General features: G+C 38.6%; 1 protein-coding gene across 1 annotated transcript; it reads left to right on the top strand.

Moving 5' to 3' along the window:
* The first annotated feature begins 8,714 nt into the window (after positions 1-8,714).
* On the top strand, positions 8,715-9,431 carry LOC123835468 (proteasome subunit alpha type-2-like). The gene has a single exon (XM_045864543.3). It carries the CDS (start codon positions 8,715-8,717, stop codon positions 9,255-9,257), a length of 543 nt encoding a protein of 180 aa, XP_045720499.1. The 3' UTR covers positions 9,258-9,431.
* Positions 9,432-10,817: the final 1,386 nt, after the last annotated feature.

Below are 10,817 nucleotides of genomic sequence, written 5' to 3'. Positions count from 1 at the left end.
ATCTTCTCCCATTCTGTCGGTTGTCTTTTGGTTTTGTTAACTGTTTCCTTTGCTTTGCAAATCTTCTTATCTTGATGAAGTCCCAATAGTTCATTTTTGCCCTTGCTTCCCTTGCCTTTGGCGATGTTTCTAGGAAGAAGTTGCTTCGGCTGAGGTCAAAGAGGTTGTTGCCTGTGTTCTCCTTTAGGATTTTGATGGACTCCTGTCTCACATTGAGGTCTTTCAACCATTTGGAGTCTATTTTTGTGTGTGGTGTAAGGAAGTGGTCCAGTTTCATTCTTCTGCATGTGTCTATCCAATTTTCCCAACACCATTTGTTGAAGAGACTGTCTTTGTTCCATTGGACATTCTTTCCCGCTTTGTCGAAGATTAGTTGACCATAGAGTTGAGGGTCCATTTCTGGGCTCTCTATTCTGTTCCATTGATCGATGTGTCTGTTTTTGTGCCAGTACCATGCTGTCTTGATGATGACAGCTTTGTAATAGAGCTTGAAGTCCGGAATTGTGATGCCACCGGCTTTGCTTTTCTTTTTCAATATTCCTCTGGCTATGCGGGGTCTTTTCTGGTTCCATACAAATTTTAGGATTATTTGTTCCATTTCTTTGAAAAAAGTGGATGGTATTTTGATGGGGATTGCATTGAATGTGTAGATTGCTCTAGGTAGCATTGACATCTTCACACTATTTGTTCTTCCAATCCATGAGCATGGAACGTTTTTCCATTTCTTTGTGTCTTCCTCAATTTCTTTCATGAGTATTTTATAGTTTTCTGAGTACAGATCCTTTGTCTCTTTGGTTAGATTTATTCCTAGGTATCTTATGGTTTTGGGTGCAATTGTAAATGGGATCGACTCCTTAATTTCTCTTTCTTCTGTCTTGTTGTTGGTGTATAGGAATGCCACTGACTTCTGTGCATTGATTTTATATCCTGCCACTTTACTGAATTCCTGTATGAGTTCTAGCAGTTTTGGGGTGGAGTCTTTTGGGTTTTCCACATAAAGTATCATATCATCTGCAAAGAGTGAGAGTTTGACTTCTTCTTTGCCAATTTGGATGCCTTTGATTTCTTTTTGTTGTCTGATTGCTGTGGCTAGGACTTCCAATACTATGTTGAATAGCAGTGGTGATAGTGGACATCCCTGCCGCGTTCCTGACCTTAGGGGGAAAGCTCTCAGTTTTTCCCCATTGAGAATAATATTTGCTGTAGGTTTTTCATAGATGGCTTTTATGATATTGAGGTATGTACCCTCTATCCCTATACTCTGAAGAGTTTTGATCAAGAAAGGATGCTGTACTTTGTCAAAAGCTTTTTCGGCATCTATCGAGAGGATCATATGATTCTTGTTCTTTCCTTTGTTAATGTACTGTATCACATTGATTGATTTGCGGATGTTGAACCAACCTTGCAGCCCAGGGATAAATCCCACTTGGTCATGGTGAATAATCCTTTTAATGTACTGTTGGATCCTATTGGCTAGTATTTTGGTGAGAATTTTTGCATCCATGTTCATCAGGGATATTGGTCTGTAATTCTCCTTTTTGATGGGGTCTTTGTCTGGTTTGGGGATCAAGGTAATGCTGGCCTCATAAAATGAGTTTGGAAGTTTTCCTTCCGTTTCAATTTTTTGGAACAGTTTCAGAAGAATAGGTATTAATTCTTCTTGAAATGTTTGGTAGAATTCCCCTGGGAAGCCATCTGGCCCTGGGCTTTTGTTTTTTGGGAGATTTTTGATGACTGCTTCAATTTCCTTAGTGGTTATAGGTCTGTTCAGGTTTTCTATTTCATCCTGGTTCAGTTTTGGTAGTTGATACATCTCTAGGAATGCATCCATCTCTTCCAGGTTATCTAATTTGCTGGCATAGAGTTGCTCATAATATGTTCTTATAATTGTTTGTATTTCTTTGGTGTTGGTTGTGATCTCTCCTCTTTCATTCATGATTTTGTTGATTTGGGTCATTTCTCTTCTCTTTTTGATAAGTCTGGCCAGGGGTTTATCAATCTTGTTAATTCTTTCAAAGAACCAGCTCCTAGTTTCGTTGATCTGTTCTACTGTTCTTTTAGTTTCTATTTCATTGATTTCTGCTCTGATCTTTATGATTTCTCTTCTCCTGCTGGGTTTAGGCTTTATTTGCTGTTCTTTCTCCAGCTCCTTTAGGTGTAGGGTTAGGTTGTGTACTTGAGACCTTTCTTGTTTCTTGAGAAAGGCTTGTATTGCTATATACTTTCCTCTTAGGACTGCCTTTGCTGCATCCCAAAGATTTTGAACAGTTGTGTTTTCATTTTCATTAGTTTCCATGTATTTTTTTAATTCTTCTTTAATTTCCTGGTTGACCCATTCATTCTTCAGTAGGATGCTCTTTAGCCTCCATGTATTTGAGTTCTTTCCGACTTTCCTCTTGGGATTGAGTTCTAGTTTCAAAGCATTGTGGTCTGAAAATAGGCAGGGAATGATCCCAATCTTTTGGTACCGGTTGAGACCTGATTTATGACCTAGGATGTGGTCGATTCTGGAGAATGTTCCATGGGCAGTAGAGAAGAATGTGTATTCCGTTGCTTTGGGGTGGAATGTTCTGAATATGTCTGTGAAGTCCATTTGGTCCAGTGTGTCATTTAAAGTCTTTATTTCCTTGTTGATCTTTTGCTTAGATGATCTGTCCATTTCAGTGAGGGGGATGTTAAAGTCCCCCACTATTATTGTATTGTTGTTGATGTGTTTCTTTGCTTTTGTTATTAATTGCCTTATATAATTGGCTGCTCCCATGTTAGGGGCATAGATATTTACAATTGTTAGATCTTCTTGTTGGATAGATCCTTTAAGTATGATATAGTGTCCTTCCTCATCTCTTATTACAGTCTTCGGTTTAAAATCTAATTTGTCTGATATAAGGATTGCCACCCCAGCTTTCTTTTGGTGTCCATTAGCATGGTAAATGGTTTTCCACCCCCTCACTTTCAATCTGGGGGTGTCTTTGGGTCTAAAATGAGTCTCTTGCAGACAGCATATCGATGGATCTTGTTTTTTAATCCAGTCTGTTAGCCTGTGTCTTTTGATTGGGGCATTTAGCCCATTTACATTCAAGGTAACTATTGAAAGATAGGAATTTAGTGCCATTGTATTGCCTGTAAGGTGACTGTTACCATATATTGTCTGTGTTCCTTTCTGGTCTATGTTGCTTTTAGGGTCTCTCTTTGCTTAGAGGACCCCTTTCAAGATTTCCTGTAGGGCTGGTTTTGTGTTTGCAAATTCCTTTAGTTTTTTTTTGTCCTGGAAACTTTTTATCTCTCCTTCAATTTTCAATGACAGCCTAGCTGGATAGAGTATTCTTGGCTGCATATTTTTCTCATTTAGTGCTCTGAATATATCCTGCCAGTCCTTTCTGGCCTGCCAGGTCTCTGTGGATAGGTCTGTTGCCAATCTAATGTTTCTACCATTGTAGGTTACATATCTCTTCTCCCGAGCTGCTTTCAGGATTTTCTCTTTGTCTGTGAGACTTGTAAGTTTTACTATTAGATGTCGGGGAGTTGACCTATTTTTATTGATTTTGAGAGGGGTTCTCTGTGCTTCCTGGATTTTCATGCCTGTTTCTTTCCCCAAATTAGGGAAGTTCTCTGCTATAATTTGCTCCATTATACCTTCTGCCCCCCTCTCTCTTTCTTCTTCTTCTGGGATCCCAATTATTCTAATGTTGTTTCGTCTTATGGTATCACTTATCTCTCGAATTCTGCCCTCATGATCCAGTAGTTGTTTATCTCTCTTTTTCTCAGCTTCTTTATTTTCCAGCATTTCATCTTCTATATTACTGATTCTCTCTTCTGCCTCATTTATTCTAGCAGTTAGTGCCCCCATTTTTGATTGCACCTCATTAATAGCCTTTTTGATTTCTACTTGGTTGGATTTTAGCTCTTTTACTTCTCCAGAAAGAGTTTCTCTAATAACTTCCATATTTTTTTCAAGCCCAGCTAGTATCTTTAAAGTGATGATTCTGAACTCTAGATCTGACATCGTACTAATGTCCGTATTGAGTAGGTCCCTGGCAGTCGGTACTGCCTCTTGTTCTTTTTGTTGAGGTGATTTTTTCCGTCTCGTCATTTTGTGCAGAGGAGAATAGATTAATGAGAGAACAAAATGCTAGCAGAGTAACCACGTCCCCAGAAAATATACTCTAAACAAATCAGAAAAGACCTGAAGCAGTGGGATAAGAAGGGGAAAGAGAGAAAAAAAAAAAAAGAAAAAAAAAGAAAAAGATAAAAACAACAACAAACAAAACAAAAGAACAACAACAAAAGAAAAACCAGAATGTGATCAAATATGATCTATATGGTATATAGATCAGTGCCACACACTAGATTTGGGGTGTGTTTTGGTCTTTTAGAAGAAAGTGTCTCCCAAAATTTTAAAGAAAGAAAAACTTATATATGTACAAAAATAAGGGTTGATATGATGAAGGGATGGAAAATGACTGTAAAAATGGAAATTATAAAAAATTTTATAAAAGGAATTGATAAGAAGTTGTTTGAAAAAAGAAAGAGGATTTAAAAAAAGAAAAAAGAAAAAGAAAAAAAAAGGGAGAGGATGTGATCAGGCAGGGGAATAGAGAACACCATATACTAGAGATTTAGGGTATATTTTAATCTGTTAGAAGAAACTATCTCAAAATTTTAAAGAGAGAACAACTTATATATATAAGCCAAAAATATGGGTAACTACTATGAAGGGATAGAATATGACTCTAAAAATGAAAAATAAAAATGTTTTTTTTTTAAAAAAGGGATTGATAAGATGTTGTTTGAAAAAGGGAAAAAGAAAAATTCAAAAAGAAATAAAAAGACAGTTAAAAAAAATTAACTTTAAAAGACTAAGGAATCATGGTAAAAAAGCCGTGAATTCTATGTGCAGTAGTCCCTTAGCGCTGGAGTTCTGCTGTTCTCATTGATCGGTAAACTTGGTCTTGGCTGGCTGTTCTCGCTGATCTTCTGGGGAGGGGCCTGTTGCCGTGGTTTCCAAATGTCTCTGCCGGAGGCGGAATAGCCCCGCCCTTGCCCCCTCCCGGCTAAGTAATCTGCTCGGGTTTGCTCTCCGGGGCTTTTGTTCCCTGCGAGCTTTCCGTACAGCTTTGGAGGCGGAGAGTGAAAATGGCGGCCTCCCAATCTCCGCCCCGGAGGAGCCGAGAACTCGGGCCCGCTCCTCAGTGAGCCCCCAGAGAAAAGCCGTCAGTCACTCCCGTCTCCCCGGTCTGCAGCTGCACTCCGTGCTCAACCGGCCTGTGACCACGCGTTTCTATCTCTGGCACCGGACCCGGTCTGGAGTCTCCAAACCCAGCAGATCCCTGCGGTGCACTCCCGCGCGGCTCCTCCCGGGGGAGGAAGGTGAGTCTCCCCGGATCGGCCGCTTGTTGGGTCCCTGCTGGAGGAGCAGGGGCCCGACTGGGCCGCGGATCGCGGTTAATGGCAACCCCAGCTGAGAGCCCGCGCCTGGGCTCCGCCTCTGCAGCCGGCTTCCCTGCTGCGTTACCTGGGAGCTCTGCTGCCCTCAGGCACCCCCGGTCTTTCTGTGACCCCGAGGGTCCTGAGACCACACTGTCCCGGAGGGTTCCACCCCCCGCTGAGCCACCAGAGTGACGTCCCTCGGCGGAGCTGACTTTTAAAAGTTCCGATTTTGTGCTCCGCGGCTCTATCACTTGCCAGAAGCGGCCGACGGAGGCCCCTCCCCCGCCGTCTATCCTCCCGAATATCGCCTCGGATTCACTTCTCCGCACGTCCTACCTTCCAGAAAGTGGTCGCTTTTCTGATGAGAGAGTTGTTGCTCTTCTTTTCTTCGATCTCCTGTTGAGTTTGTAGGTGTTCAGAATGGTTTGATCCCTATCCAGCTGAATTCCTGAGAGGAGACGAAATCCAGGTCTCCTACTCCTCCGCCATCTTGCTCCGCCCATGCCATTGAATTCTAATTGTCACAACTGGATAAATGGAAACTTAGAGAAATTCTAAATCTTCACAAATGGATAAATAGAAACCTAGAGAAATTGTCCACTGTCACACACCTAGGGAAGGACACACAATAATTGGAATATTCTCATACTAAAAACAAAACAAAACTGTCCTTTATCTGAAATTCAAATTTAACAATATGTCCTACATTTTTATTTCCTTATTCTTGCAACCCTACTCCAGGTTCATCTTATTTCAAAGCTTGTGAATTCGTTGTCTTCTCCTGAATTTATTGTTTTTATGTTCATTTATATTTTATCACAAACTTTCCACAAGAAACCTATGGGGAAGACTGCATTTTCCATATATTGCTCTGAATGTAGATGGCATTAAATACTTCTTAAGGATGAATGAATATTATTTGGCAGGGGGCAATTTTTCATGTTAATATAGAAGATTTGATGGTATATAATCCCTAGGCTTTGTACTGGCACGTAATAAGTGTTTAAAAAATGTTTGCTGATGATGTTTTTGCCAGTGTTATTATTATTACTGCTATAAGAATCAACTAGACTATTTAAGATTAAGAGACTTTTGCATGCAGAGATCTATAAGGTTTTCCTAGAGAAAGAGCTTCATCACTGAAATTCTGTCACATCTGATAAACAACTTCAAATCATTAGTAAAACAGAAAGAAAACAGAAAATGTTGAATCAGAGAATAAAATGGTCAAATTTGGAGGGCTAATAATGGGTCTCTGAGTAATTTTACTAGACTACAAATGCCTTAGGGACCATCATAGAGTAGGAAAATAAAAATCTGTTTAACTCACTAAGATAGAATCCGTTGATGACCATAGTAGTATGTTTAAGTAATCCCCACTCTTCCCTTATACATAGGGAATAGTAGGGCATGCAGGAAAGTTTGTATCTCAGATTTATCTCTTTCTGACTATCCACATGACCTCAGACAATTTATTTAGTTTTTCTAAACTTTGGCTTCTCATCTTTCAAATGGGAATAATTTGAGAGCTTCTATTATTGAGTGGTTGCTACTATTAAATGAGATACATGTGCAAAATGCTTAACACATTATTAAGTAAATGCTTGCTGTTAGTATTATCAACTTTGTTTCCCCATTTCCATTCGAAATACTTTGGAATTCTTTAGTAAACAACTTGAAAGGTGATTTGAGTGTTTTTGATGAAGCGTATTCAGCTGGTTAAATCTGTCAATATAATTTGTGGCTGTAGATTTAGTCTAAATTTCATATACCCTAATATTTGGACTCAGTTAGGCCAGATTAATTAGATTTTCTGACAGCTGCCCCACAGGGCTGTTTAAGATTAATGGCTTAATGGCTTTATTCCTACCTTAACATCCTTCTCCTGAAGAACTCTTGCAGGAAACTCCAATGCCACAATGCTAAATAAAATTGATCTTCATAAATTCTTCTAAATAAAGCCTTCATATAACTAGGACTTTTTATTGCTATTCCATTCTGTTTCTAGTTTCTATGGGGGTTTCAGTTTTAATATATCTTTGGGTAACAAATGTTCTCAAAGTTTCAGGCTACCAGCACAGAACAGTAACACCTCATTACAAGTAGATTTCACACTATTTTCTTACTTCACCTGTCTTGAGATACAATTATTAAAAACAATCAAGCCATAATCACAACAATGCTATTTAAGTGATGATTGTCTACTATAGAAACAAGAAGGAAAAGAAAACCTGAAATCCAGAAGACAATTCAAACCATCTACTTCCTGATTCTCTCAGTGAAGCATACATAAGCACTTCAAATCATAACTTATTTTCATACTAAGAATTGTTCCTGCCTAAGAACAGAATTGCCCAAGGAAAACTCTTGGGGAGATTGCCTGGAGTAGAAGAGTGGTCAGTCACATTCACATTCAATTTACTTCTGTCTCAGGAACAAAAATACAACTAAAGCCACTGGCAACGTCAGAGGTCACTGTCTCCAAAGTCTGCAGGGTCAATCAGGTAAGAGCAACTTACAACCTACAGTTGATGCCTGCCATGTGGGAAGAAGGTCTGATGCTACCATATTTTGCTTTTTTTTTTTTATAAGAAGAAAGAAATCTAGACTTACTGTGACTTTCTTGACTTTCAAATGTTGCTAATTCACATATTTGAAATATATTTTGTGAGACACAAAAACTTGCAGGCTAGATCCAGCAAGATTAAAACTTCCGCTTAAGGTCCTGAATGATCAAATTCAGTTATTCAAAGAGATCCTAATTTGAGCATAAAATAATGGTATAGTGAGATGCTGAATCCTTTCACAGATACCACAGGCAATACCTGTGCAGCCAATCACAGTTCTTCTGGCCTTGATTGACCACTGGCTTAATGGAGTTCTTTGTAGGGAGTCAACCATGGGCCAGCGGAACTGAACTTTTCTCCCTATTAGATAAGAAGTACACTCTTTGCTAATGCCATGACAATGCACCAAAGATCCATCATCTTTAAGATCTCCCCTTGGTTTCCCTCCTTTAATTGCTAATAAGAGGAGATAACAGTCCTCCTTGAGTGGGTTCTAGATATTTTTTTCTAAGACTCCATTTCATATTACTTCAGACCTACAAGTATCAGAAGAACCATCAGTAATAACATGTCTGGACCTTTATGATAGTTCTATATTATTATAGTAGGGTTTTTTTTTTTTTTTTTCTCATCCTTAGAATAAACTATCAGCTCCTGGGAATCTTTCTGGAAACTATTAACCAAGAACAATGAACAATAGTTATACAGTCACTTTTAGAAATGAATACTTTCTTTCACAGGAGATATTTTACAGAAACCCAGTGTTTAAAAAGACTGAACGTGCATAGCGGCATGGGCCCAGATTACAGAGTGCTCATGCACAGAGCTCGAAAACTAGCTGAGCAATACTATCTCATTTACCAAGAACCCATTCCCACAGCTCAGCTGGTACAGAAAGTAGCTTCAGTGATGCAAGAATACACTCAGTCAGGTGGTGTTCGTCCATTTGGAGTTTCCCTACTAATTTGTGGTTGGAATGAGGGGCGACCAGATTTATTTCAGTCAGATCCATCTGGAGCTTACTTTGCCTGGAAAGCTACAGCAATGGGAAAGAACTATGTGAATGGGAAGACTTTCCTCGAGAAAAGATATAATGAAGACCTGGAACTTGAAGATGCCATTCATACAGCCATATTAACCCTAATGGGAAGCTTTGAAGGGCAAATGACAGAAGACAACATAGAGGTTGGAATCTGCAATGAAGCTGGATTCAGGAGGCTCACTCCGACTGAAGTTAAGGATTACTTGGTGGCCATAGCATAATAACTAAGTGACTGAAAAATCCGGAATTTCAGATAATCCCTCTACTTAAACATGTTTAAAGTATGTTTTGTTTTGCAGACTTATTGCATACTTATTTCTACATGGTTTAATGGACTGATGTTTTTAAAATGACACCTATAAATCATAATAAACTGTTAAATCCAAAAAAAAAAAGGACTGAAAACACTACTCTATAAACAGAGAAAACTCTCTTCCTCTCAACACTTTCTTCTCTTTCTCTCTCTCTCTCCTTCCAGTAGATCTTAGAGTCCTTAGAGTCCATAGTCACAGAGTCCTAGAGTCCAACAAACTTGAACTGTTTCTGCCGAGAACATAATGATACCACTTGTCTGAATCTATGACTAAACTCAGAATGTAGGAAACTGTGTATGTGTGTGCTTGTGTTATCTTATCAAATCCATTATTATTTTTATGTAGCATTTTAGCTCAGTTGGCAAGCTACTCTCTATTGCTCCCTTCTTCTCCTTAATACACCTACCTCTAAAATCTATTTTTTCCTTCTCCTCTTGCTTAGGAATGAAGCATTCTCCCTTCTGATTTCTATCTCTAATAGTTTTCTTCTGGAACTTGATCCATCACCTATTCCCACCTCTATCTATTTCACTCTTCACTCCATGCTAAAAAAAAAAAAAAAAAAAAAAAAAAACTTTTAATAACATGGATATTTTTAAGGCTAATCTTTTCTCTATTTCCTTCACTGCATCATTACACAAATGTACTGTATGTAAAATGTTTTGAATTCTGTACATTTTTTTCTTTCTTTCTAGAGAGAGAGCATGTGCAAATGGTGGGGCAGGGGCAGAAAGAGAGAGCAAATCTTAAGAACCATTGATCTCACAACCCTGAGATCATGACCTGAGCCAAAATCAAGAGTTGGATGCTTAACTGACTAAGCCACCCAGGCACCCCAACGTACATATTTTTAAAGTGAGAACTACCATACAGCCACTTGTAACAGTGGCTATTTCTTGTGGACGGGCTTGCCAAAAATATCATTCTAGACTCCAGCATTGTTTGCATATTTTATAGCATATATTGTTCTTGTAATAAAATTTTTTTAAAAACCCATATTAATATGAAAGTGTGGTCACTATATTTTCATCATGTAGTTATTCCTTAACCACTTGCAATTGTTTTCTGTTCCTACCAGTCTTAAGAAACTTTTCATTTGGGGTCACTACTTATCACCTATTGGCAAAACCTAAGTCTTTCTGATTTCTCCTGGATCATTTGACCCTGTGGGTCCCATTTCTTCAAATTCTCATCCTCTTATATCTCTTTGCTTTTTCAAAACTGTTCTATCTTCTGACACTGACTGAATATTCCATTTCTTATACTTATCTCTCTCCATTCTCTCAGATATATAAAAGCATCTGTGGACAGTAAGATAATTCAGTATCTACATTTTGTTGCTTTCAATCAAATACCATAATAAGATGAAGATAGTAGTTTGTCAAGACAGAAGAAACCACAGAATTATTAGAAAGACCAGAGACCTATCATTTCAGACTGAAATTTCATTTAAAACACTATTATTTG

The sequence above is a fragment of the Mirounga angustirostris genome, unplaced genomic scaffold, assembly GCF_029215605.1.
Source record: "Mirounga angustirostris isolate CCGP_5_RB_7025 unplaced genomic scaffold, mMirAng1.0.hap1 SCAF_7, whole genome shotgun sequence".
Taxonomy (NCBI): Eukaryota; Metazoa; Chordata; class Mammalia; order Carnivora; family Phocidae; genus Mirounga; species Mirounga angustirostris.
This window is presented reverse-complemented; position numbering and strand designations above follow the sequence as displayed.